Below are 25,994 nucleotides of genomic sequence, written 5' to 3'. Positions count from 1 at the left end.
CATATAGCTTTTTAATGGTTCAGCTCCCCTTTGTGTATTTGTTAACCTAAATATATTAAACTATATAATTAACTAAAGATATTAGTCAATATTCCTACTTGCAAGATTAGAAACCACATTTTCCTGCAGCAATCATTAGTTTCATCTCACCCACACTTGGTTGTTGTGAGGGGAATTTGATAATCGCTGTCAGCATCTGGACGGGATCCTCTCATTACAAGACTTGGACCTGACTCGTGTTGCTACCCAAAAAATCCTGCCTACTTGATGAAACTGAGTTTGTTGCCTGGCGACATCAGCTGATGGAAACACGCTCATCAGGAAGCGTTGCTGCTTTCAGTGATGCGGATGAAAAGTCTGTATTCATCGGCTTGGGGTTTTGTGAAAGCAACACTCTTAAAGGGTCAACTTCATGCTATCGAAGAAAAATCCACAGCACGCTGCTTTTATTACTTCTGTCTGAGTTTATACTGCGGTAAGAGAGTGTAGACTGCACTATGAAAGTATTACTTCTCAGTGTGAATAACACAATACATACTAACCTATATAAAGTACAGTAATTAGGTCAGTTGACAGCATCTTCCACTCATTCAAGGTTTCAACTCTTGCACTCCGGTGCTGAACGTTTCTTTGGGCTGAACATTTTGTCTGCTGCCAAAAGTTCAACACACTTCCCGGTCTTTATTAAATGTTGTGTTTGCTTCCTATTAGAGCTAATGAGTGGCTAAATTAGAGCTGGTGTGGGTGATTAAGTCTCAGGAAGAAAACAGTAATGGCAATTAAAACTACTTTCTATATACAAAAGTTATGATTCACACAAACCAAAAAGTGCACATAGAGCAAAAGGCAGACATACTGTCAGTAGCTGTGACATACAAAGCAAAAGTATTGTCCCACAAAGGATGGCTTTCTTAAATCAGGTCAGTTTCATAATTACTAAGTGCTAAATCGAATGAACACAATGCCAACATTACAGAGAACAATAATCAACTGTTTTCTGACACTCAAAACTATTCAAACATCTAATTGTGTCTCATGTCCTTGTCCATAACATGAAAAGGGCAAAAACATTCTAGCACTGAGCTAAAAAACATATTACTTACTAGCATTTTACATTCTACAACTACTCAGCTTCTGATTTATGTGATCCTTTGATTTGTCCACAGAGGCTTCTGTGTTTGCCTTTAAACTCACTTAATAAATACTTTTTTGATTTAACATTAGAAAGAGCATAGCAGACTTAAATAGCAAGAACACGGAATGACAACTGAATTTGTGGGATTATAAAAATCCGTTCAAATTTGTTTCAGAAAGGTCTGTAAACCTCAAAACACTGGATACTAACCTTGATATTTTATAGGTAAAAAAGATGATAACAAAACATATGATGACAGATGCCCAATTTCTAAGAAATAACATGAGCACAAAAATATAATATCTTTGAATATTACAATTTAATGGTTATTGAAGTATTGTGATCAGCACTAAAATGCACTTCTCTCCGGTGTAAGCTACTACACTTCAAAGCTAAGTACTTTACACATTCTGTATATTTGGCGTTTCTGTACTACAATATCTTGTTTCTTGTATGTCAACGTTTGTGCAAAAACTAATACAGATTAATGAGCAGCTAAAATCAGCAGATATGAGCAGTCATGACATATTTGTAGCGTACAGCACTAAAATGCAATGTTGTGCATGTCTCACATTGGATAACACAAATCGATGTATATTAAAGGTTTTTTTGGTTGAAATGGATGAGGACATTTTATTTTCCTCATTCATTTCAACCAACAAAAACTCTAATATAAAAAAGCAATCTATAGAACTGATTGAAACTGACAATTGAGGCATGCAGAAGAAAACCGGACAAATAAAGGCAGGAGGGAGCAGAACGACAGAGGGAGGTTGTAATGTTGTGAGTTACGACTTTGAACTTTGACGAACCCCGTGGCCCGGTCAGTGTTTTCTTTTTTAGTGCCGCCCCCTTGACCCCTGACCCCTCACCCGCAGACCTCGCCAATGAGCCATTTCTGACAACCCCACAACCCTTTGTGAGCGTGACTGACCGTGACCTCGAGATGAACCCGACGTTGCTCTATACACATACACACAAACAGTACAATTAAGATTGCAGTTAAGACCCTCTCTCACATTGTCAATAGGCAACACACCAAGTGACGGCTCTTTCATTAGCATCGATCGCAGCCGTGGGACACATTAAAGGAACACAACCAGTGGTTTTCCATGACGCTCTCCGGGGGTCTCTTATAATGACATGGGCCGAACAACAGCTCTCTGATGAATGTTTGAGGGCACTTCAAACACGTTTGACCTGATTGGAGCATAATGATCTGGTGGCCTGGTGTTATTCTTCTAATTATCAACATATGAGAAGGCCATTTACGTGCCTTTTCAGACAGTGGGAAATGGTATATTAAAAAGAAAATCACTTATTGTAGCTCTGTGGTGTTTTCAAAATATTAACACCGCTCTTGAACGCTTTTCTGTGTGGAAAACGATTCAAGACGTTGATCCAACTGCTCTCTTTCTCAAACACAATACGAAAACAGATTTTTAAAAAGGGCATCTTGTCAAAAAATAAAATAATAAAACAAATAATTCAAAACTTGATGTTAAGCATGCAGCTTTATCCTTTGGCGTTTGGTATTTATAGCCGTGTGTTCTCTTATTATTGTTGTAAACAGATTTTGAGCAGAAAATATGAAATATCATGACATGGTAGTTGTCATGATGACCAAGCAGTATCCAAGTTTTCAGATAATTTATATAAAAAACTAAATACAAAAAAGTGTAAGTGTGATCTGTTTGTTTGTTTACTTCTGTACGTTCTACGTAGCAATGTATCCCACATTTGGGGTGTATTTCCTCAACGTTGTTTTGCTCTCTAATCTTTGCTTGTTATCTTGTAAATAACTGAATCAGTTAACCTTCATGGTGGAATAGAGGTTGTTTTGTCAAAAGCCAAAACGATTGGGACCCCATGTCTTCCACTGGGTTTTTTTTTCCAGCAGTAGCATTCTCCATTCAGAGTCAATTCAAAAGAAACAACAATGAATTTAGCCCTCAAGGACCCTGAGTTATTGGCTGATATACTTGGGCATGTAATTTTGTCAGAGCAACACTAAAAGGTTGGGTGGGTGTTAGATGGTTTACATATTAGGGATTCATTTGCATATCATTGCTGCCAGTGGGAAACACTTTTTGCTATTTTATGTGAGCTGCTGTCTTCCCTCGAACAAACAAACCCCAAAAAGAAAGAAAGTAAACAAAAAGGACCTCTGTCAAGTCCAATCAAACTCTCTCAAAATCTCTTTCAAATCTTCGTTCTCAAAGCCACCAGGAAGCATAAAAGAACCTGAATTTAACACCATTTTACTTCAGCTAACATAAAAACAAACATCTTGCTTCACTTCCTGTTTAAAGAAACAAAAAAGCACACATTCCCTCACGCACTAAAATTCTCTGCAACATGCAACAAGTGCACACACATGTAGGAGAAAAGAAAATGACTTACATGCCGGACATGCAACCCTTCCTCCCTGAGTCTCTTTCTCTCTGCCATTTTCTTCGTCTGTCTGTCTCTCTCTCACCTCCTCCACCTCTTCCTCTCTGAGTGTCTCCATGGCTAAACTCGCCCTCAAGCCTTCTTTACCCTCTCTCTCTCTGCTGATTGGCCACAGCAGTGAAGTGTGTGATGTACTGGATCCTTCACCTAACAGTTTAGATTAACTTAAACAACACACACACACACACACACACACACACACACACACACACACACACACACACACACACACACAGCGAGTGGTGACATAGAGTTATGTCTGGTAGCCCCAGGGGTTTAAGGGTGATGATGACACGCACACACAAATCCAGGCTAATATTTACATGTGTGTGTGTTTAAGGGTGTGTACGCGCACTGAGGTCAAAGGTTAGGTAAGCCTCAGAGAGTTGACAAGGCAATAGGATGTGTTCGGGTCAGGATCTCACAGCGTGTCACATGTGACAGTTTAAAGTCAAAGAAAAAAAAAACAGTGAAACTGACAGACTGTCTATAATCTGAATGTGTGAAATAAAGAGGAACTTTGAATAGTACTTTGAAAAAGATCATTTACAGCTGCGCTGATTCACTTTTTTGGGTCACTAGAGGGCAGCATAACTCCAAATCAAGCTAACAAACATGAAAGCTTGACATATAACAATTATATAGTCACAAAGTGGTCAAAAGCTAACAATGGCATTCATTTGGAGTCCTATTTCTTTTCACCTGAGTGTCAAATAAACAACACGCTGCTTCTGGAAATAGGCCTGTGAGAGTTAAACAACAACAATAAGCTTAAAGAGGTTTAAAGAGCTATAGCTGAAGAGCTGGTGATCCTTTTCTGTGGGTTCATCACTGAAAGTAACACTTTTCCATCACAGGTAGTCATTTAATATCGTGTTAATGTACAACCACAGTGATTACAGAAGCTTCAATAAGGGGTTGATTGTTGTGTTACCATCTAGTGTACATAAGGTCCAGAATAGTGGAATAGTGCTCAATGGGTACATTTTAGGATGCACTCAACAAACCATCATTGATGCTCTTGAAGGGAAAAGGGTTGAAATGTTCAGAAGGCGTTCACACGCCGAGAGGAGCAGGAGTAAAAATGTGGAGTTTAGATTACAAGCCTTTATTAATACCATGGCTTGTAACGAGAGCTGCAACAATTAGTCGAATAATCAAATAAACTGCAACTGTTTTGACAAATTATCAATCGTTTTAGTCACTTTTCCTTTGTCGTATTTCAGAGTTAGTCTGTTTGTCAGACAAAACAAGCAATCTGAAGGTGTCAAGATACATGCATAAAAATGTAATGAATGTAAAAAAAATTGTAAAAGAAAGTTGGGGTACCTTTAATCTGCCAGTTTGTAATATATTTGTTCATCATTGATCAGATCTTAATGCAGAACATTTCAGAGATTATGTGTCTGACTTCCGCCGCTGTGCACATCATAGCGAGTGGTTAGAGGTGAAAACAAGGTCACAGCTGAGAGCGTGCGCTGTGTGTGACTTGCCAAATGAAATCAGCTGAAAATGAGGTTAAGGCAATGTTTTTTCTAGAGGGAGAATAACCCCCCTCCCTTTAATATACACAGTACACTATAGCCTCAGTGCTTACTATTTATTTTCTTGGCTGTAACTTTAGACATGAAGTAAAAAAGATGCCAGATTTTTTTCATCCCAAAATTGGAAAAGGCTTTCCAGAGTGTACCAGGTTTCTTCAGACAGCAGTGAGATGGGATGTTGATGGGGGTGTTAACAGCTGGCTGCAATTCAACTGACACAGAGCAAGCACACACGCACACGCACACTCACGCTCACACACATACACACACCTGGAACTGGTTAACCTCTGTCTCAGTCACTGATTTCACCTTGTTCTCTCCTTTAGTCCGACACGCACATACACACACATGTGCACAGACTTTCTCTCAGTTTTTCTTCCTCTACTTTCACTCCCTCACTTTGTCAATGTCTGTCTCTTTCCTGGCTTTACATCTCAGTTAATCGCTTTGTTTCTGTCCATTTTCTCTTTCCTTTTCTTGCCTGCTCTCATTTGGTTTATTTGAATTTCTCAGTTAAATAAGTAAATAGGTTTCTGATTACACAAATGAAATGATAATTTCTTGTGCTAAAGTCGGGTGCTTTTCAGCTCTGAGTTTATATTTTTCCCACTTAGTAAAATAATCGCACAAAACGCTTCGCTCTCACTGAAAATAATTGCAAAAAGCCACCAATGGCTGCTATCAGGGCCTTAATGTGTCTGTAGCATTGTACTGCTAGAGATGTTTCAGGTTGTGTACAAAGTACAAACTATTTTGAATTTGTACTTAAGGAGAGTACATGAAGAAATGTACTTATTAACTTTTAGCACATCAAAGATTCAATGTATACTTACTAAATATAGTCATTACTATCAAAACAAAACTGCTTTTTTTGCAGACTGAAACAGAAAACGTTGAACCAAAAGAAAGCGGAAACTGCAGCCACACGTGCTCAGTGGGTCTTTCAGCCTTTTCTCTTCCTCTCACACACTCGTACTTTACTTCACACACTCCTACGTCCCAACACGTCTGTCAATCAACCTGAATGACCACACACGCATCCTGTCTCTCTCAGTCACTCTGTCTCTCTCTTTTACCGACTCCTCATGCAAACTCGTTCTTGCATCCACACACACACACGCACACACACACACACACACACACACACACACACACACTAATAATAATAACTGATTATTTTTGCAGAACAATCTGTAAACATAGTACTGACATATTATCACATTTAAAGTAGCAATGGTGTACATGGCAATAAGTTGCACATTAACACACCCAGCACACATGGCGGAACATTTGTATTCATTTGGAGTCATGTTTCTGGTCCCCTGATAAATGTTATATAATATGTAATCTCTTTTAGCTCTGTTTTTGTTCTCCACCAACTACTGAGGAAAATGTCTGGCTCTTCAGCTGCTAAATGCTCCACTATGTTCTCAGGTTATTCGCTAACTTTGCCACTGTCTGCTGTTTGGTGCTGAGCAGGTAGTGTTAAGTAGGTGTTACAAGGTTCCCCGCTGAAAACAGCAACCTGAAATAATAATGTCACAGTTTATTTATTTTTTAATATATATATCTACAGCAGGGGTGTCCAAACCTTTTTTTAAAGAGTGCCAGATTTGATAATGTGAAGATGCATGGGGGCCAATAGTCCCTTCTGACATGTTTTAACCATAAAAGTAACATGCAAATAATAGACCATTTTCATTGTCACAATTATCTTTTTTTTCAAATGGCAATGCAACCAAATATAAGCCACTCAGGCAAACAACTCTAAAAACACAATTCTGCCTTTCATGCATATCCTGAGAGTCAGATGATAACTTGATAACTATCTTTACCTAGTGATCATTTAAAAACCCTTTACATCTGTAAATTCTTAAGACATTTAATCTAGTCTTGTCACAAATATCAGAATATTACTGAGGACACTTTAGCTGCGGCCTTCTGACAGGGCTGAGGGGGATAAAAGGTTTGGAAACCGCTGTTTTATAGCAATAATAAAGTGCTGAAATGTACCACTGATGCACTCAAGGGCAATGCACGTCAAACTCAACCAATGTCAAGTTCTTTTTAAAAAAGACAAATGGTGCATTACAGCCACTGAAAGGCAAAGCACCATTTCACTTTCGATGTCACTTTCCTGTGTCCAGTGTTTAGTAAATGTCACTGCAAAAAACAATGAAATGAAAAGAAACACAAACATCTATCACCAGCCAGCTGTTTGTCTATGTAAATGTGCATTCCCTTTAAGTTGACACAAAACATCAACCAAAACGTGCAGTTATATCAAAGATGATAACAAGGTTGACAAAAATATATTGAATATATAATATATATGAATAATAACAACATAGGCTGAAGATGTGTTCCAACAAATATATATGCAGCCTCATAACAGTAACTGGGACTTGTTAAAATGTCTTCTGTAAATGACTATGACAGACATCGTTTCTGCAGGATTTACCGAGTTGAATTTAAGACTTTAAGGCTACATAGAATATAAATAATACCCGTTTCAAAATAAAATGGAAAAACCAGTGGGGAGAATATGTCCAAGAAGTATATATTATTATATCAGCAGTATACCACAGTAATTCCTAATGATATAATGAAAACTAAATCAACGCGACCTGGACCCAAATAAACGGTACATAATTGATGCATGGATTAACAAATTAAAAAGATACATTTACGTCTAGCTAAAACTGACACTAATTATCTGGCCTAATTATCAGTTGATGAGCTTCGTAGCAAAATAGCAAACAGTAGTGACAATGTTTGCTTCAGTTCTGATGGTGCCGACTAAAACTCCACCCATAAGAACTGAACAGCCTCTTGCGTGCAAAATCCAGTGTTGAAATGTAGCCACTTTTAGTTTATTGTTGTGTAACGTCTCCAGACAGGCGGCAATCTGATACAAAAACATTTCGTAACTAACATGATTTGGCAGGCAAGAGAAAGACTTTTATTCTTTTCATGAAACTGAATGCAATGCTTTCTAAGACGTTTCAAGACCTGCAGATACTGAGTAATATCTATCTTGGAAGACTTAGTTGGAATAGATAGCATGTGAATGAACATCATTAATGTCATTAATGTCTGAAATCTTAGCTCCGTAAAGGAAACGCCAAGTTCAGCACAGCAGGTAGTGGAGAGTGAGGCGCTTCTCAGCAGCCCACTGCTCCTAAATTGCTATGGATGGGTTGAATGCAGAGAGCAAATGTCATGTATGTATGTAAAAATGTATGTAATATGATGACGTAATAAAGTTAAAGTTTAAGTTAACTTGACCCCCGATGTAAACTCAGAGCCTACAGGTGGATGCTGGGGTGGAGGTGGAGCTTTTGCTACATGATCAGCAGCAGCGGTGGCTCCAAATGACGGCATCGTTTTAAAGTGATTTTAAAGTGATTTTAAAGTGAGCGGTGTGGCAGCCGGCATGCAGCAAACGAGACATAACAAAGCCATGATGGAATGGGTGCAGTGGAGGTACGTTGCAGTGATGTCATGTGAGCATCAACTCACATGCACTAGCTCGCAGGATTCATTTCATTTTTTTTTTGAGAATGCAAATAATCTTCAGTGGTTAATCATTATGACTGCTCTCTCATTTTATTTGCATAAAATGAACATTTAACAAAAATAAATAAAAAAAAACTGCATATATCAAGTTCCTGACACAATAAATTCCACTGCTAATCATGACAACATATGTGTGCTATATTGCCCAACACTAAGCACAGTGTGCTTCTGTTGTGAAGGTTGATTTAACCATAACTTGACTACTCAGTAGTACACAGAGCAAAAAGGAAAAACAGCTTCTACTGTATTTTGGTTGCTTAACAATACAAAGAAAGCCCAAATCTAAATTCAGAATACATAAAAAAACAAACGCCATCAGTGTGAGTGTTTACATGAAAAATTATGATCTTTCGAACCGGCGCAGTTTAATCTGGTCGACGTGTTTACTTGAGACGTCTTATTCTGATTGGGCTCCAAAGAAAATAAAAGCCTCCATCTTATGGTGGCTACACAGACTGAGACCTGTTTCTCTCCCACCTCCATCTTCCAGCGGCTGAGCCACTCTTCTTTCTGTCTCCTGCTGATGTAGTACGGATCTCCAGCCTGGAAAGTCACTCTGGGGACTGGCCTCCTCCGCAGCCTGCCACTCTCACCCTGCACATACATACACACAGACAAGAAACTTGTGATATACTTTCACATGAATCTGCTTGTACTATGAGAGATGTTTTTTCTTCATTTCTGAATGTAAAAAAAAACACATCAAAAGTAGGATGGCAACTGGTTTTACCTCTTTGGGGGAGTCGTTTCCGTCATCTGGCTCGTCTGCAGGAGAAGAAAAGGAAAGGAAATGGTCCATTTGTACAGATTTAACAAGAGGTTTAACAAGGAGGTAAAGTCATGGTTTTCATCACTTTGCTCCGGCATCCAAATTTAGAGTCGAAATGCCCTTAATCACTGCAATCTGAACGTTATTTGATTATTAAAATTTAAGGTAAACTGACAGTCCTCTTCAGGACATTATTTGTTTAATATAAATTAGACACAGCATGATTGTAACTTTTCAAATCCTTAAAGCATCTAAAATGTCAGTAAATTAGCTCTTGGGTAATTCAAAGGCTTCTGTAGATTAAAATTAGACATTTAAATCACTGTATAAATGGGCAAAGTCATATTGTATGAAGAATTACATGACTTTGTATTAAATCTATACCCTTATTCTTCTTGGTTTTCTCTAGTTTTCGACGCCCACGCTTCTTGCGAGGGGAGGGAGAGGGCTCCGGCTCCTCAGGCGGGGTTGGGGGGGCGTTTACACAGGGATCAGAGGTCGCCATCTCCTGGGAAACAGACGGAGCACAGTCTAGGTCTGAGAAAACTGCTGCTGGCCCTCGTCTGGACTCATCAAAGGACTCCTCAGACATAATAACCATACACACACTTGTACAGGCCATACACACACACAAACACACACATAAAACTCATGCATACACACACAATCAAAGAGCTACTGCAATACAAGCACGTACCTATTAGTCTGCCCTTGTTAGTACAATGCAGAGCAGGTACGTCCAGCAGAGTGTGTCTGCATTGGATCAGTATAATAAACACCCCTACAGCTCCCATTAACACACACACAAACACACACTAATGAGATGAGATGGGGAGTGCTATTGATGTTGTTAACCGTGCTAATGATTAATGAGCACATGTGTGTGTTAAATAATGCTAAATTTACATATAATGTCAAATAATATTTAACAAACTAACTTCAGAAAATCAAAAAATGCTTGTATGGTTTTAAAATGTAATACATTTCAAAATATTGAGATGACAGTACGTGGTTTGTTTAATTATCCACTTAAACAATCCCCTGTGTATACTTCCGTCTTCAATTCAATGGTTTATCCATTAGCTTACCAGCATTAATGATGCTAAACTCTGATCAAGTGTCAGCTCTAAAAGGCCAGCAGGATCTTAATGTGTGTGTGGCTGACAGGCCAACACATTTTATAGATGGGTAGTTAGAAAGAGGAAAGCTGGGGTGAATGTCAAGCTCAAAGGCTGCGCTAACGCTAGCTAGTGCTAACAAGCCCACAAAGGCTGTAATGAGCAGGTGAGAAGGCCTGTTAAAAGGCAGAGCACACAAATAGGGGACTAAAAGGGCCTTGGGACAAACTTAACTGCACCAGCACCCCATGTTTTGGTCTTAAACAGGAACATGGTTTTGATACATTATTTTACTGCCCACAACACACCAAGAGACAATATTTTTTATTTTTGCCTTAATGCTTGCTCCCCCTTTTGTAAAAATAATTGTAAATAGCTATGTGCATTTCAAAGGCAATTTATATGCCACTACTCAACTCAGTTCTGAGATTGAATGCAGGAACTCTCTCTATAAGGCTGTGTTTTTAACTTCTCCAGGCTGCATATAGAGGAAAGTACAACCTTTTTTTTTGTTTTAATTAACAACAATGCTAGTGTTTACATGAAAAATCTGTATTACATAGCTGGCAGCCCACAATGCTGTACACATAGTGTGCTGTACATAAAAATAAGATTATGACTAAGTCTCTATCAACTATCATCAAGCATATGTTTTCACTGTGTAAAAATGTATATGTGTTCAAATGAATAGCAGAGATTCTGTATGTGCGAAAAGCAACATTTGAAGTTGGGACAAACATTGAACAAACAAAAGTGAAGTGACTTGACTGGAAAGTCAAAAAAATATATATTTATGTTTATCGCATTTCATACATATATCTAAATAAACTGCAGGAAACATAAAATATACTTTCGAAATAAACAAATCAAAGTAGTTAACTACATTTCAACCACTTAAGTCAAGTTGTTGAAATCAATGTAAAACTACATACAAATCAACCAGCAGCTTTGAAAAAAATAAAAAATACATTTGGGATACCTTAACCCGCAATAAATTAGCTCACACAAATCTTTAAACTGTACACATAAAACAATAGAAAATAATGGCATGAATTAAGATGAAAGTTTCTTTAACATTAAACTAAAAAGAGCGCACCGCTACCAGTGTCTTTGATGTGAACGCATGGCCTTAGCATTTATTGTTTTAGCCCCGACATTAAAGCTGCATTAAGCAATATTTTACCATTACAGCATGAGGCTAAATTATTTTGACACTACATCAGCTCCTACGGCTAACTTTTAAGCAAACAACTGACTACTTACACATTCAGCAGAAACAGAGGAATCTGGACTTGCAGTCATCTTTTTGGCCACATGTCGAATGTAAATTCAATTCAGCTCCTGAGAAAAATATCTGGATGTCTATATGTTCGACGTTTCTTCAGCCACTTCGCCTCTCCGTCATTTTGCGCCAAACAGAAAGTGTACACCCGGCTTGTGTGAGCCAGTTGTACACTTCCCTTTGTGAGAGCACGTGCATTTGTTGGGTTTCATTTGGGCCGGTGAACCAAAACTATGACCTGGATGCGGCTGCAGACTACAGTGTAGATTCACACTACAGCGAGTCTTTTCATTTCATTCATATAAGGTATTGCTTAATGCAGCTTCAAAGTTGTATTGAGAGAATTTAACTAAATGATTTAGACACATAAAACTGTAAGACATTTTCAGGCATAGACTACATTTGGCAGTTGTTGTATAGAGAGCTAGACTCACACACAACCACAGACAGTATCTCCTACATGTTCACTGGTGGTTTATGTTACCATTCACCTCCTTTCACATCTCCTTCCTCACTTCCTTTTCGCTCGCTATCTAACCTCCATCTTGAACGATAGACAGTGTGGAAAGTACCCATTTCTACTGACTCTAAGCAATCCAACCAAGTGCAGTTTTTAGGGTTGAATGAAACTGTGATGATACCCATGGGGAGGCTAAGAAGTGAACAGGATGTAGCAAACAATAAAACAATAGTACACCAAAAATAATAAAATAAGCAGTCCCACTGTCCTAATACAGCAAATAAATGCATGAAAAGCCAACATGTTTTGTAGCGGTTTCTAATGTGACAAATTAAATTAACACATATGTTTTTACATCAGTTATTATTATTAGTTCACATCACAGCAGCCGTGAATCTTATAAACATTCTGTTTTGGACATGCCTAAACTTACAATAATGTCAGTCAGACATTAATGTCAGTCAGACAAAAACACAGCAGCCTCTATCAGAATAGTAATGCTAACTTCTGCAACGTTTTCCATCGCACGCTTCATCTTAAAGCTCAATACTTCTACACATTACATTCTAGACAACTATTTTAATTATATGTTCCTTGTTTGCTTCAGTTTTGCTAGCTAACACTTGGTATTACTCGGGATAGCTGATATGGCCATGTTGGCAGACGTAGCTATCACTGGTTGCTAGATTACCTGAGTTTTCAAGCTAGCTATTTCTCGTAAAGAAATCAAAGATGAAGCCAGCAACGTTACCTAACAGTGATGAAAATTAACAAACACGTTCATGAAGCATTTGCCTCAAGATTGCTACCTCTAATGATACTTTTCTACCATTTCCTTGCGTGGTCTACAGAAGTATGATTATCTCCAAAGAGTAAAAAAAGGGAAGTGGTACAGAACATATGAACTCAATCAACTCATCTCAATTTAGCTACTCCCAGTTGCAGGTTCATCAAGCTAAACATAAGGTTGTCTAATGCAACAGTCCTGCAACAAATCATGTTCAGTGTTTTTTTTAACTGTTGAGAGTGTTGGAAAGTGTTGATGGTCATTTTGGAGGCTGCGTTTGTGTTGCTGTTGAATTGTTTAGTGTTTAAATAACAGGTGTTTCTGTTAAGGCTGCAACTAACCATTATTATTAATTGTTTCCTTGATTCTGATATGTCTCACAGTGTGAACAACAGAACAATAGAAAGAAGACAACACGAGACATATCTACACTATTTTAGAATTGATGGCTGCATTTCCATGAAGGTATATATTAAAAATACATGACAACCAAAAGGAACAACTTTTAAATAAGGAATAAGGTTAAGTCGGAAATGTTCTACTTATGCATTATTGGAAACAATCTCAAGCACTTTAATTTATCAGCACTGTCAAATACTTTGAGCGCAGCTGCCTTAAATTAAAGCACTTATTCCATGTTTAATTATGATCTGGAAGCTTCAATCAAAATGCAAAGATTGTTTTGTCTTCAGACACAATCAGACACTCAATTTATAAAAGCCAGTTTATGACGGAGAAAAGGCTAGAAACGCTTAAAAATACAGAAGATCAAATCTTATCTAACAACTTTTATAGATGTATTTGTTACATGACTTTGAAAACCTGGATAACAGCAATGACTTATATAAAGTTTTTACCTTCAAGTTTACGTGATCTGTGAGAAAGTTGAATTTGTGTGGTTTGTAACATGTAAAGGACATTTAATCTGGTTCATACAGAATCTCAACACAAGCTCGGTTACTACTACAGCATTAGTTGTAAAATAAAAAGCGTTTTAGACCTAAGACAGTTCATTTTTATGTGGCAGCCTCAAGTCACGACACCACTTGTCCCGTCACGATTTCCAGCATTTCTTTTGACTTTTGAGGTTTGGGTGGAAAACAGAAAACACCAAAGAAGCCACACTGAGCTGCATAAATGCGAAGACCAATTCAAAAGTGCATGTTATTAAGTCTTGCCTAAGTTCACATGACAGTTCCAGTAATTATACTCTGGATAAAATCTAGTTATCAGAGTGCTAAAAAGTTATTATTTATATCAGTTTACATTAGAACTAACTGTGGTGAGGGGATTTTCATGTAAAAGCATTAGGCTACATAAATGGTGGGAAAGTTACAAAAAATATATCTCTTTAATCCTACTGTAATTCTAGCACAACACACACACATAAAAAGCAAAACCACCAGCTGCACCACACATGGTTCTGGTGGCAAAAAAAGAGCGCGGGAAACGAGAGAGAAAGAAAAGAAGAAAGAGGAAGTGACTGACATGTAACTTAGTGCGGTGAATGAGTAAAAAGAAAAAATGAAACAGCTGCCAGAAAAAAAATAAGAAGCAAAGAGCGTGAGAGGAAAAAGGATGGAAGCTTGAAATAGTAATGGACCCTGAAGTTAATCCACTTAACCATGAAAGTATCACCATTACTGTAGTAACATGTGTACAGACAAGTATATGTGACTGTGTAAATGTATCTGTGTGAGAGTGTGTGATTACTTGTGAGAGAGCTGAATGAGTGAGTGAAGCAGAGAAAGTGAGTCTCCCACCCTCTTTATAGTTAGTGTCACTGACAGCTCCACCCAGAGCTCCACACAATGGCTCTATTTTAGATACACTCCACTGTGTGTGTGTGTGTGTGTGTGTGTGTGTGTGTGTGTGTGTGTGTGTGTGTGTGTGTGTGTGTGTATGTGTGTGTGTGTGTGTGTGTGTGTGTGTGTGTGTGTGTGTGTGTGTGTTAATGGAGAAAAGGATTATGTCTGTTCGTTCCCCAACTACTAATGATAATAATACTGCCATTCTATAAATGTTAAAGGGCTAGTTTGTGGGGTTGTCTGGTTGGAGGAGGAGACGCTGCTGCTGAGCGCTAAGCTCTCCTCCTACCATCTGAGCTTCGGAGTGCAGGTTGAGGCGGCAGCGAAGACGGCTCTGTGACTTTTACTAATATTATTATAGTCCTACTTATTCTAGTAACAATGCTACTACTACTGTAATTCTATTAAAACCAATATTGTGCTGCGATCAACACTACTATAACTACTATGACTACAACTGCTTCTGCTACTACTAGTACTATTACACTATTACAACTGCAAAGGCAACAACTACTATTATACTTCTATTAATACTACTCCTACTATTGCAGTCCTACTACTGCTGCTCATAGTACCAATATCACAACTGATATACAACTACTGTTATTGCTGCTACTGCTATATGTATATAACCACTATGACTGGTACTACTGCTTCTACTATTATGACCAGTATTATATCAATAATATTATCACCAGTGCCAATACTACTGTTACTATAATAGCAACTACAGTGAATAATAATGCTTTCACCACTACAGCTATCATTTTATTGTACTAATATACCAATAATACCACTACTGCTGGTGCTGCTAGGTTAATAACTCTACTAATACTACTTATTTTACTACAAGTACTACTAAAACTGTACTACAATGATTGATGGTGCAACTACCTGAAGTGCAGTACAAACACAATATACAAACATGCAGACCTTTGGTTGCATGTAACATGTGCGTTTTATCTGCAGTCGTATGTGTGTTACTGTTTATGTTCACACACGTGTGTGTGTGTGTGTGACAGGACCCACATAAATCTTGCCTCCCTTGTCAGAGCTCAGACATCAAAGCATGATCAGACCTGCTCTCCTGCACGCACACACACACACACACACACACACACACACATACACACACACACACACACACACACACACACACACACACACAGTAGTAGCTCTCTATTCCTCTCTGACTGGTGTTGTTTGATCAGCTATATTGACATGATGATTCGACCACAGAGTTCAGTTAGCACAAAGACACACACACACACACACACACACACACACACACACACACACACACACACACACACACACACACACACACACACACACACACACACAGGTGAGCGATAAGAGGATGAATGGAGAGAGAAAATATGAAGGAGAGGAGCTGCCAAAGACCTAAAGTCTTTGAGAATGAAGAAATATTGTGTTTGGTGTCATTACAGCAATAATTCAGCTTACTCTCAGATCACAACTAATGGTTTAAAGGTGATTGGAAGGTTGCTAGCTCAATCCCCCAGAAGTCAAGTTAACACACACGAAGTAGGTAACACTTTCACCTTGTTCAAAAGTAAAAGTATTCAGTTTGCGACGTTCGACATTTGCTCATAAACAAGTAGAGAAATCCAGCAAGAGTGCAGGTCTGAATTTCACCTTCTGCCCGTTACAGCCACTCTGTAGTTTTTAAACATAAGTGACCAGTGATCAATCAAAACATTAAACTAGATGAGCTACATAAAATAATCTTTTTTTCCAACATGCCCTTTTGTTTTCTTTGAATGAATGTTTAAGATTTAATCTCTGGCAACCTTTGTTGTCTCTTCCGAATTAATTTGACGAATAGACTCCGCTCCCGCCGGACTTATTTTTAACTCTGTTATCCCAATCTCTGAATCTAGTCGTTATTTTGGCAAGAATATTGTTATTATAACTCAACGAATTTACAAGGTTTAGTTTTAATAAATCATACTTTTTCTTGAACTTCAGCTGTAAGCAAAGTGGTAATAGCCAGTGCGTTGAAAATGTGGGGGATGGAGCCAGACTGACAAGTGAAAATGTTGCGGGAAAGAATGTATTGACTGTTAAGTCCTGCAAAACAGTCAATGCTGAGGGAATCCCTGTTGCTAAAACACACAAAAATGTCTCAATGAAAAGCAGCAGAAAAGCAACCAAAGAAAGCTGTTGTGAAGAGGCAAGTGCTCTATCCCATTATCTGTCAAACACACTAAAATGTGACAAGTCATTAAGGCAGCAAGTGTGTCCTCAGATTTGTGTGTCATTAGAAAACACTGAGCGAGCAGCGCCTCAGCAGCTTGAAGGTGTGAATGCATAAATGTGAAGCAAAGTGTTCCTGGAAACAGTCAATGTTTAACATGTCTTTTCAGGATCGACAGGGGGCGTTTGTATAGGTGAATAGGTAATCAATCACTCTGCAGCAGTGTGGAGTATGAAAGGCTGACGACAGCCCATAATTACAGTACTCACAGGAAGCAGCTGTTTGCGTTTCCTTCCGGGACGACCCACTCTGCGCTTGGTGCGGGGGCTCGCTGGTGTCCCCTCCTCTGGACTGTCGTGGTCTGCTCCATCTTCATTCTGGACAATTACAGGGAGGCAACATCAAACACTGAGCCAATTGAATGACTGTATGAAGTCATAATTGACATCAGCAGTGAGGCCGCATTGAAGCGGCAGTGATTCAAAGAGATGTGGTTAAAAAACATTCTGAGTCAGTGGCTGGAAAACAGGATAACATGAATACAATAACTAAGCCCTAGTTATTGTATTCATTTTCACTAGAGTATCTGCAGTTCTAATGAAGCCAAATGTTAGTGTGTTTATGACCTTTTCACTAGCAAACAAAAAGTTATATTGAGCAGTTACCATTTTAAAAACAAACTACTTAGCCAAGTTCTGATTGAACAAAGCAGTTCTTAAGCTATAAATGTTTGCAATATAAAAGACAAAACTAGTAAATTATATGTTCTCAGACATGAAATCTAGCTGTGTTTAGTAAACCAAACAGGATCAGCTTCGGAAATACACGAGGGCAAAGGGCAAAACTGCCCTAAGAAATATAAGTTTGCCCCTGATATCACTAGGAGGGGCAAAAAATGGCCCCAACATTTCCTCTAGTAATTATGATAATTTAATGAACTCGTCAAAAACACCGTGGCCTATATGACCCGGTCCAGTTGCCATAGAATGTTTTAGATTTCCGCCTTGACTGATGTTGCGTGTGCGGAGTTCGGCTTTTGGCAAAAAGCCAAGGTTTGGCGATTCGTGCATGCGCAAGCGCAGGCAGTAGGCTCATTTGTGGGTACAAGACACAAGCACGTTGGCTCGTTTCTATTGAACCCGGAGCAGGAGAGCTACTCCGGTGCTCCTCGCAGGAGAGCGAGTGCTGCAGTCTTCACCCTGGGAGCGTTTCAAAGACGCTCTATTTTTCACGCCACATATTTTTCGACTCTCTCTGTCCGCTGGTGTGAGGGGCTCAGCGCTCACCTGTGCGCGCACCTATAATGGTAGGGGAAACACTGTGAGCCTAAATAAGTATATTTATTATTTGGAACAAAGGTTAAATGTTATTTCACAAGTTTCAAAAATGCCCCCATTTTTTTTTTAAATGCCCCTGGATTTCAGACATTGGGGGCAAAAATTGCCCCCTAAAAAATATGTAAATGTCCTACCCTGAACAGGATACATATCGTACTAGAGTACTTCTAGACCTCTGAATTGATTTGATTGAAGTGTGGAAAACTCCTACATAATAAAAACAATAAGAAATTCAATTTAAATTGGTTGTGTTCCCAAAAATTCAAATGTAATTGGTTAAGTCTTGCCTATCGTCAACTGATCGTCAAATTGTTGCCCGTGATTCATGTGATTATTGTTTAGCTGTTGTTTCAGAATTTGTTGAGCGTAGAGCGGCGTACAGATCGATAGACAGAGAGACGCGGTTTCAGCCTGCTTGCTTTTCATGGTTGTAAATAGAACCTAATTTAATTTTCCAATCGACATATAGAGGGGAAGAATGACAGGGAAGCAAAGGGACAGTCAACAAGAGAGAGAGAGAGAAAGAGAGAGAGAGAGGTGCCGCAAACAGCTGAACTAGCACCTGTTTCTACGTGCCTCTCTCTCCCAGCTGATTTTAGAGAATAGTTCCTAACTTCAAACAATATTTGCAATAATGCTGCATTCTTATGTGAGTGCTCGGGTTAATAAAAGGCATCATCTGATTTTGAAGCCTTCTGTTGTTCGTTGATTTGACTTTGAGATTGGCAGTCGAATCAGGCTCCTCCGATACAAATATCAACAATAATAATTCATATCATTATTTGAGGTCCTAAATGCCAGAAATGAGTTAACATTTTGAAATAAGTATAGGTATTTTCTTCTGTTCTACGATAGAAAATACGTCAGTAAATGGCCCAATCTTGCATTTTAAAGCTTTTACGTTTCTCCAAAAAGCGCTTGCTGTTAAGCGGCTAAATGAGACGACAAAACACCATCACACCGACTCGTCTGTCGTCGCGACTTAGTTGTTGATACAAAGGCCCGTGTGACCGTGGTGTAGCTGGTTTAAAGTCTAACGTTAGATTTTTACATCGGCTGTCTGCATTCACGCTTCAACATTCATTAAAGGGATGTTCATCTGTGAAGATTATCTTGCTAAACAAAAAGTCTAAGTATCATAATGATGTCGTAATGATAAGTACTTAATGCAGGCAAAAGAACCAATCTGAAGAGAAGAGGATGAAATTTCTGAGTAGAAATCTGAGTAGTGTTTGCCCCATTATCAGTTAGAACAGAGGTACCGAAACATCCACTCATTCACGATCAGTGTTTTCCCAGAGCTGTAAATCTACTCTCTCCAACACATTTGTAATCTTTGGGTAGACCCCACCCCCCACCCCCAATAATTCCCTCACTTTCTATTTTTACATCGACTCTGGGCAAAATTTGAGTAGCAAGTCTGTGCTAAATTTCTATTGGACACAGGAGCATACATGTAAGAGCTAAATAAAATAAGCAACACCTGTTGCATCTTCAGTTAAGCAGTCAAATCATTAATTTAGTGAGTTGCTTGTTACTTTAAGAGTATTGTATTCTAGCCAGGAGGCAGGAATTTGTCAGCTGCAGTGATTTTACTTATGGGCCTTTTTATTCATATTTGCGCTCTCTTTGTGCGTTTCGCTGCCTTGAGAAGTACTTAGCACACTCCACGGGTTGTGTGAGTTTGTAAATGGTTGTTTTCATATTTCTTGTTCTCCACCAATTAAAGCTTCCCGTCTCCATCCCTCCATGTGTCACATTGTCTGTAACACACGCTGCTCTTTTGTTGTGTGAGAGACTGTCGAGTGTAGTTTGATAGTAAAACCTGCTCTACTTCTGCTGTAATCACTACCACCTGACTCCTTCTCCCCCTTCTGCTGGACTCTCTGTTGCGGTGACAGTTGAGTGGTTGCTAAGGTGCCGAAAACTGCTTAGCAACCGTCTCCAATGGGGCCGCCGTGCTGACTAAACATTTTGATGTCACTTCCCTGACGATCAGCACAGCAACCGGCTAGAACGGGGTAATGGGCCCCGCGCCTTGTCTGCCTGGTGTGCCGGCCGTATGCCTGTGTCGCGACGCACACACATTTGAACAGTGCACGTGAACTGAACGTGCACGAAGCCAAAAAGCAAAACAGTACGAAACCGATAGAGCAGTGAAACAAATAGCCTTAAAGAAGATATGGCAACACACACAGATGCATACACACTGGCCAATCTGGCCATCTTTGGTCTATTTCTGTCTCCCGGCAGGTTATTTTAGGCCACTGCAGTTGCTAAGCAACCAGACTACCAACCAGGCGGGCCGAGGAGGATCCCATCAGCAGCAGACAGCTTGTCCTCTTTCTTTCTTCCCGATCCCTACAGTACGTCTCTCTCTCTCTCTCTTTATCTCTCTCTCTCTCTCTCTCTCTCCCTCTCTCCCCATCTCCCCATCTCCTGTTTCCTGCTTCTCTCTCCGCTCTGCTCTCTTCCTGCATTTCACTCTGAATCTGTTACTCACTTCATCATTAGACGATGAAGCCGTCGACACTTTATTTCTTCTATTCAGCCTCCGTACAGATTCCCATTTAAAGCACAGCAGAAGTCACTCTTACGCAACCCCATTGTTAAAAGAATCCTTATTTAAACATTTATGTGCATTTACACGCTGACATTTTCAAATTCACACCATAGCGGACTTAAAATGACACGACAAATTGACAAATCCTAAGCATTGTTTTATTGTGGTCACTATGTCGGACCACTAATAGTCAACAATATGGCGACAACTAAATCTTTTGGGTTGAAGAGATGGAATAAACAACACAATGACACGGTTAGAATACAGTGTCGCTTACACAGATCCTCCATCACATTTTTTTACCATCTTCAAATTCCCTTAGCGGTTATTTAAGTAAATTAATCTGTAGTTTCGCCCCATCTTGTAATGCCAACCAACTAAATTCCTGTTTCCAGAATAATTGAAAAGCTTGCTTGCGATTCAGCTCATAAACTTTGTCTTTCCCCGCCGCCATTTACTCTCTCTCTCTCTCTCTCTCTCTCTCTCTCTCTCTCTCTCTCTCTCTCTCTCTCTCTCTCTCTCCCGATCGTTGATTTTCCAAATCCCAGGGGTGGATCGTCAGTTTGCAAACTGTACATGTAGCACTTGGCAGCCGAGGCATTAGAGAAGAAAGTAGACCTTGCTTATCTGTGATTAGTGCATGAAGTGAAAGGGGGAGTGCTCAATTTTCAAGCCCAAAAAAATTATTAAGATGTATGGTCGCAAATAAGGCTTAATGCAGTTTTTGAGCTTATAATATCAATGCCTGCCGTGAGTGTAAACCACCCTTTAAAGCAGAGAGGCAGAACATTTTTCGTGACACAACTGTAATACAATCATTATTACAATACAATAGATGTTACGGTTACAATGTCTGAAGTCTGAATTTTGGACCTGTTTTTTCCACGGGTTGAAGTGTGATATACGACTACAGGCGCTGGCATTATTTCTAAACATCACAGAAATGTCTTTCTATCTTCAACATATGAGCAGCAGCTTCTGTCATGTGCAATGGATTGGAACTGGATTAAAACCTCATACTTCTATCTCCTGCCATGTTTTCCTCTCTGTCCTAAAACTGTGACTCTCTTGAATCTCTCTCAAGTTTTTTTTACTCTTTGAGAGTTAAGTCTCAGGAAGTTAAAAAGCACAACAAACTCTATAGCAAAAAAAAAAACTCTATAAAGGGAAACTTTGTTCTTGTTGGCTTTCTGCCAGCAAGTGAATGTGGAAGTAAGTGAGTAAGACGGCTCTTTATATAGCAGCACTATAGAATGAACTTCAAACTTCTCACAGATTTACGAGGGCTGCCCTCGGCTCCGTGGAGCCATTTTTCACTTTGTGTATGTCTGACTGTGTTAATGTGTGTTTGTGTGTGCTCATTTGTGTAAAAAAATTAAAGAGTCAAAACCCTGTACTCGTCTCAACTGCATGCGGTCGGGTGAGTGTGCAGAATGCAGAAAGGCCTGAAGTGAATGTAAATAAATAACTGTAAGTTTAATTATCACACACACGCACACACACACACACACACACTTGCCTGCCAGATTTTCTGTGTGTGTTGGCTAAAAAAAGCTCTCAACTGCAAGCTAAAGTAGTGGTGGTGGTAATGATAGCTGTAGTAAAAGTGGTGGTGGTTGTAATGATATCTGTAGCTGCAAAAATAGCTGTAGTAGTAATCTAATATGCATAATAGAAGCAGCAATAATAACAGTAGTCCATTACATTAGTAGTTGTACTGGTACTACTTCTTGCAGCAGTAATTGTATAGCTGTGGTGGTACATTACGTCCCACTGTATATTAACAATAATGTATCTCACTGACTCACCACGTCATTGGCGATGTTGTTCTCCGGTGTCTCCGGCGGTTCGGCGGCTGCAGGACTGTTGGACGGCATGGCTGAGAGCAGCTCAGTGGAACCAAGTTTAGAAAATAAGATATGGAGCAAATCAAAACATGGAAAAGTCCGTCAGAAGCACCAGGTGCAGCTTCATTCAATCTGTCTGCCTGTCTGTTGGATGATCACTCACTCAGTCCTCTCCCTCTCCTGCAGAAGAAAGAGGAAACAAACACACACAGCGTGAGTGGATTTACAATAAGAGGACATTTGTGAAGTTTGAGAAAGAAATCATTCTCAGTATTTGGCTCAGGCTCACTTCTTTTTTTTCTTCATTCATCCTTTCACACACAGAAACACACACACAGCACGAGGTTAAGGCAGTAAAGGTAAAGGTGTCTCTATAAACTGTGCTTGATGGATGGGTCCCCTGCACATGCAGAGCAGAAAATATTCCATTTCAGAGCATTCACAGCTTAACACACATTTATGCACGCACACACACACACACACACACACACACACACACACACACACACACACACACACAGACAGACACAGACACACACACACTCACACGCACTCAAAGGAATCTGCTGGATTCAGGGTGGCTTTCAACATGGCTACCACGGTGTTTGAACTTGTCAAAAATCTGATTATTTTCCCTCAAACAGGACACAGATCTAATTTTATTGACAGTATAAACAGGTAATAATCTCACGTTTTTTTATTTTTCAAATTGAGTTGTGCAGTCTGTTAATCATACTGTATCTGACGGTTTTGGGAAAAGCAAACCCCATTCTAAACAGTCTAGAGGTGAAACTGATAGCAGTACTGATTCAGTTATCCATCATGTTTTTTATTGCCGTTTTTGACAGCAGATAGTGGAGACAGGAAACATAAGGAGAGACGGGGGGGATGACTTTCAACATAGGTCCTTAGGTGGGTTTTAAGGCCCCCAGAATCCACTTCAGCACATCTACAGCTTTTTTTGTATTAATTGTTTTATAAAAAAAACAAGTTATTGGACTCTAAGGTGACGTCTTAAAGCTGCTTGTTTTGTTTGACTAACAGTCAAGCGAGTGATTTGGGCTTTTTCTTAAAGGATAAATACAATTGATATACATTTTCTGTCGTTTGACTACTACGTAACTTAACCGTCACATCTGAATTACGTCACTCCAATTTAACAGTTGCCATGACTCCTGGCAATGGCGCATACATGTCATTGTTGGAGCGAGTATTTAGAGGAGAGCCATGTGTGACCTTGTACTCATTTTGTCTCTCTTTTGTCTCATCACTTATTATTTGTTATATGGCAGTTAATAAGTGACAAAACTATTGAGCAGGCCCAAAAGAGATTCATCCTGTTTTCATCAAGAGGGCATGGACAGATTTGAAACCCTGATTTGGATCTGCTTGGATTTGCGTTTTCCCCCAGCTAGTTTGGCAGATTGTAAACTCAGACTGTTAAAGGGCGTTTACCAACAAATGACAAACACACTTCGACAAAATGTACCCATATCTGACTCTGAGGCTGGTATCTGTTCACAGTTTATGTCTTTCAGATAAATGAAGCTGAGGATCAGACCGGGAAGCCTAATGTTACATAGAAGGTGGAGTCTAACAAGATGGTGCTTCACTTCTTGGTCAAATTCAATTATGTTGCACTGAGTTTGCGTTTGCATGCAAACTGCCAAGCTGATTTAAAGATATAGGCAATTAAACTGTTCACTCTGCTCATTCAAATCTAGACGACTTTAAACTTTGATTACACTCGTGTTTTTGATCTTGCTCCATCATTTTCTGCGGCCTATCAGATTCTGCGACCTTTACCTGACCTGAATCTGACCTTAGTCCTATCCTCAATGCTTAACCAGAACCTAATCCAGTTACAGAGTATGGTGTAACACTTTTGCATATCTCTTCATGTGCACATTCAAATTTTAGCTTGCTTTTTGATTACCAGTTCAGTGAATTGCTCTGACATTAAAACATCTGAACGTAAATCAATGGCTACTGATAGTTCTTTTTTTGCTGAGACCATTTAAAGACAAGGTCACCTCTGTTCAAATGCTAACAATTTGTAAAGTTTGTGGTCTATTCTAGTGTTACTGTCCAGAAGTACTGTAACTATTCCGGGCCGGATTAATCCAGTTGGGGGCCCCGGGGCAGAATGTTGCTGTGGGGCCGGTTCCTCCCACTCTCTTTGCCTGTAAGTATCTTGTTACCTCCGAGTACCCATTAGGTACCGAACACAGTGCAGACTGCACATGGTAGCTTCATTATAGAGCCAGAAATCAACCAGTACCCCTACTGTGACATACTGTCCTGCCGCAAGACACACGTGGTGCCTAGGTTAGTGTTTCACATCCACCATGCACCATGTAAGAATGATATCAGCTGAAACAATAAAGGGCTTAATAATTGATTTCAAAACGATTTTTCTCAAGATAAGGTACAAATGGAAATTTGCAACTGTTCAAATTGCCACAAACTAACTGCAACAGAGTCTTTCTTAGTATATATGTAGTATATTATATATACTAAGAAAGACTCTGTCCATATATGTACACATATATATATATATATATATATATATATATATATATACATATATATATATACATATATATATATACATATATATACGTATATATATATATATACGTATATATATGTATATATATATATATATATATACGTATATATATATATATATACACATATATATACGTATATATATATATATATATATATATATATATATGTATATATATATATACGTATATATATATATACACATATATATATATATATATATATATATATATATATATATATATATATATATATATATATATATATATATATACATATACATATACATATATATATATATATATATATATCACCATACATGATGGCCTTTGTCCAATAAACGTGTTTACTTCTGCGCAAGCATGTCAGGTATGAAGTTTTTGTGACTGTATTTTTGCTCGTCACTTCCAAGAGTGTGATTTGTTCTAATAATGAACACAATCTGAAGACAAAAGGAGCTTAGAAATACAATGTTTGTACATGCCTAAAAGAGAATTGGATCTCAGCAGTGATTTGGAT

General features: G+C 38.9%; 1 protein-coding gene across 1 annotated transcript in view; it reads right to left on the bottom strand.

Moving 5' to 3' along the window:
- The window catches only part of LOC306733371 (DNA (cytosine-5)-methyltransferase 3A-like), a gene marked incomplete at both ends in the record, with an annotated part of 38,444 nt that extends 15,510 nt beyond the window's left edge, over window positions 1-22,934 (bottom strand). The window contains 5 exons of the mRNA XM_079214596.1: window positions 9,190-9,306; window positions 9,443-9,477; window positions 9,866-9,989; window positions 17,427-17,534; window positions 22,866-22,934. Coding sequence (XP_079070722.1) covers window positions 9,190-9,306; window positions 9,443-9,477; window positions 9,866-9,989; window positions 17,427-17,534; window positions 22,866-22,934 — 453 coding nt within the window. The remainder of the gene's footprint in view (window positions 1-9,189; window positions 9,307-9,442; window positions 9,478-9,865; window positions 9,990-17,426; window positions 17,535-22,865) is intronic.
- Window positions 22,935-25,994: the final 3,060 nt, after the last annotated feature.

This window comes from Taurulus bubalis, assembly GCF_910589615.1.
Source record: "Taurulus bubalis genome assembly, chromosome: 3".
Taxonomy (NCBI): domain Eukaryota; kingdom Metazoa; phylum Chordata; class Actinopteri; order Perciformes; family Cottidae; genus Taurulus; species Taurulus bubalis.
Note: the sequence above shows the minus strand (reverse complement) of the source record. Positions and strands in the feature narration are given on the sequence as shown.